Genomic DNA, 3,966 nt, shown 5'->3' on the forward strand with positions numbered 1-3,966 from the left:
CTTACACTCTTTGTTTTTATTTTTCTGCATTGGGGGCAATGCATGATCTTAAGTTGGGGGTGGTAGCCTTGTGATGACATTTTGTTAGCCTTGTGATACTGGTATCTTTGTGACATTAGCAACTGCTGGACATATGTGTATTTTTGTGTCCTTTGTATGTTAATATGGGTTCTGTACAGAAGTTGTGTTGTTAGTTGTGAGCATGTTTATATTAGTGGTGTTGTTTAGTTTGTGAGCATGTTTATATTAGTGTTTCTGTGATTTAGATGCAGAGGTTATGGTACCTTTGTGAATATGATACCCTGATGCATATAAAAAAAAACAAGTAGATAGTCATCCATCTTTAGTAATTAGCAATGAATTCCCTTTGGTTTTTTTTCGCCAGGTTCTTTTCCAAGGGTGTAATAGTAGAACCAGGACAGTAGAATGAAATACCTTGAACTGTGTGGTGTAATTGTCTAGTCTCAAGCATGTGTGTTTGTAATAGCATATACCCTTCTAGAGAAAACTATCAACTGTGTGAACTTGAGGCTCACTCTGTGGCTCTATGTTTACCTAGAATTATACCTATACATATGATGAAAGCTTTGAGTTTCCAAGTGTTGACTCGAGGATTTCAGACTATGTGAGCCAAACAGTTCGTGTGCCATGTGTGTGAGTTCTTTTGGGGTGTATAATTCTTGTGTTTACTTCTGCCATCTACAACTTGCCCGGTTGGTCTTTCAACGCTTATAATAATTGCACTTGGTTGGAGAGATGACCTTAGGCAGTCTTTGTGACTTTCAAGCCAGTTAGCCTTTCAAGCCACCCATTGTGCAGTTAACATCCTTAGTCACCCCATTTGAGCCTTTAACCTTTTCTTTTGCTACCTCATTACAAACCTTTCCCTTTTTGTAAAATAATTCCCTCTGTTGAACCCGTCCCTCCTTGAACATTGCGAATGAGGCTAAAAGCCTAAGTTGGGGGTGTGATGTCAAAATGGAAAGTGGTAAGGTGGTACATTGAGTGTAGAATCATATACCTCAAAGTGTGTGTGCTAAATTATTCAAGCTCCAAAAAGAAAACTTGTATAAAAAAAAAAGAGAAAAGGGGAGAAAGAGAGAAATATTTGCATATATATATATATATATATATATATATATATATATATTATGGAGGGATGGATTTAACTAGACATGGATTTGTCCGAAGTACTTGATACCTGGAGATGGATCTTCTCCATGATGCTAGATTTGGCATNCACCTTGATCATGAGTGTCAAGTCGCAACTGAGGAAGTGAATGTTGTGGAAAACTATAATTTTAATGCAATGGGTTAAAGGCACCTCGGTTTTTCATGGATTTCTCCTAGGGGGTACCGTAAATCCATGGCAACAAAACAACCCCAGATTCCAGGGACAAGGAGCTCCAGGTTTTCAAAATCAGCATAGGCAGAAGTATCAGCCTCCACAATCTAATTAGTCTTGCATGGAAGATCTAATGAAGGCCTTCATTATCAAGACAGATGAGAGGGTGCATCTTTCAAAGAACTGGGCACATTCTTTCGAAACCTGGAAAGACAGGTTGGGAACCTAGCTACTCTAATGTCTGAGAAGGTCCCAGGAATGCTCCTGGCCGATACAGAAAGAAATCCCAAAGAAACTGTGAATGTTGCGACTCTGAGAAGTGGGCGAGTGTTGAAACATCTCACCCCAATCCAAAAGGACATGAGACTTGAAAAAGAAAGAGGGGAGCAGCTAAAAAGTGATGTAGAAAAGAAAAAGGAAGAAAATACGAAAAGGGAGGAACCTAAGGCGAGCAAGCATATGCCTGCGCTACCTTTTCCCCAAAATCTAAGTAGAGAAAAGATGGACAAGAAGTTCGAGATTCTTGGATGTGCTCAAACAGGTTCATGTAAACTTACCACTCACAGATGCCTGCTTATGCTAAATTCTTGAAAGAGATCCTTTCGAAGAAGAGAAAAATAGAGGAGACCTTAGTGGTCAAGATCACAGAGCATTATAGCGCGATATTGCAAAATAAACTCCCACAAAAGTTTAGAGATCCAGGGGGTTTTAATATACCTTTTTCTTTAGGAACTGTTAATTTTGATAAATCCTTATGTGATTCTGGTGCTTCAATTAATCTAATGCCTCTATCTATCTACAGGAAATTGGAGAAGAAGATTGGAGAGATAGGGTCTGCACCCATATCCTTGCAGTTGGCAGACCAAACGACTATAACACCCGAGGGGATAGTGGAAGATGTGTTAGTTCGGGTGGTTAAGTTTGTATTTCCAGTGGATTTTATAGTGGTAAATATGGAAGAAAACAATAAGGCCCCCCTCATCCTAGGAAGACCAATCTTAGCGGCGGGTAAAGCTATATTAGATATACAAGGGAGAAAACTCATGCTTAGAGTGGGTGAGGAAACTGTGTTTTTTAAGATGGATGTAGCAAAGGGGGCACAAAAGGACAAACCAACTGCGAGTGTTGGATGGAAAGTAAAGGGCGCAAAAGAGAAGGTTGCGGTTAGTGAGAAAGATAAGTGTGGGGTATACCCAAAGAAGGCTGAGAAGAAGCTTTCTGCATAGATGTGTGCATTAGTTCAGGCGTGAGGCATGGATCCCAACTTCGACTCAGACACCGATTAGATATTTCGGGAAGTTTCCTTTACCTTATGCTTTTTAATTGTGTGCCATGGGGACATGCCACGATTTAATGTGTGGGGTGGGGAATGTATATATGTATATGTGTGTTTGTAATCGTTTCTTTTGATTGGAAATTTTGACTTTTCCCCACGATAGATTTCCTCGGCTGTCTTCTTGAGGGATTAAAGTCAAGAAAAATATTTTTTGTTTTTCTTAGGTAGTGCAATAAATCCCCCTTGGTTTTTATTGTATCGCGGTTCTTTTCCAAGTATTTTGTTTGAACCGGGTATAGTTAGTTTTTCTTTTATTAGGAACAATGAGGTCTTGTGCTATGTATTAAATAAAGATGACTATTCTTGATGTTGTTGTGCCGTGAGAGTAGTGAGTGCCTTAGTTGTGACGCCTAGGCTCATTTTTTACTCTTGTATAAGTACATTAAATTGTATAATCTTAACTTTGTTTAACTGCTTAGACTAGAGTGTCTTGATGAGTCCGATCCTGAGTGAGTTATGTGCCGTGTGTCTGTGAGGTTTTGTGTATTCTATGTATTGTATTTGATATCTAGAACCTGCCCCGTGTATTTGCAAAGCGAAATTGTAGTTTTATTTAGTCTTGGAAATGATATAGGCGTCTCTTTGTTGAGCCAGTTATATGCTTTTAACCACCTAATTGTTCTGTATCTTAGTTAACCCATTTGGGCATGTAATCTTGTTTCTTTGGCAACCATGTTACAAGACTCACCCATTTGTTTGAATTGACTATATATTTGAATCTTTCACCTCTCTTGAGCACTTGAATTTGTTATGAAATTGGTAAAAGTTAAAGTGTGGGGTGTTGGTTTGGCTTTTGAGTGAAACTATTGAAATAAGGAGAAAGGTGCACTGTTTTGAAAGAGTAAGAGCCACTTGAATTGAAAAAGCAAATGAAAAAATGAGTAGTTGTATTTTGTGGAAAAAAAGTTCATTGATAGTGGTAACTCTTGATGTATTTGTGCTTAAAGAAGTGGGAGTGGACGAATATTGATATGAAGGTGGAGTTTTGGGTTGACATAAGTGGTAGGTTTTGAATGGTTAAATTGTATGTATTAAAGTGCTTGGGGAATTGTAGTCACACTTATATCCAAATATATCCTACCCATCTCGTATCTTACATTACAACCAAATAAAGTCCTACTTGATCCTTGACCGAATGAGCTCAATTAGTAAAGTAGTACATTACGGGCAAGCTTATGGTGTGTCTTTTGTGGCTCATGAATGTTACTTCTGAGAGTAAGTGAATTATTTCTATCTTGAGTTTCTAATTGTTCTTAAACTTTATTATTTGTGGAACTACTCTGTA

General features: G+C 38.3%; 1 protein-coding gene across 1 annotated transcript; it reads left to right on the plus strand.

Annotated features, from left to right (window-relative positions):
• The first annotated feature begins 1,582 nt into the window (after positions 1–1,582).
• Positions 1,583–2,571, plus strand: LOC109210566. Its single transcript, XM_019373995.1, has 2 exons — positions 1,583–1,792; positions 1,912–2,571. The coding sequence occupies exons 1-2, from the start codon at positions 1,583–1,585 to the stop codon at positions 2,569–2,571; spliced, it is 870 nt and encodes a 289-aa protein (XP_019229540.1).
• The last annotated feature ends 1,395 nt before the right edge of the window (positions 2,572–3,966 follow it).

Source organism: Nicotiana attenuata, unplaced genomic scaffold (genome assembly GCF_001879085.1).
Source record: "Nicotiana attenuata strain UT unplaced genomic scaffold, NIATTr2, whole genome shotgun sequence".
NCBI classification, from domain to species: domain Eukaryota; kingdom Viridiplantae; phylum Streptophyta; class Magnoliopsida; order Solanales; family Solanaceae; genus Nicotiana; species Nicotiana attenuata.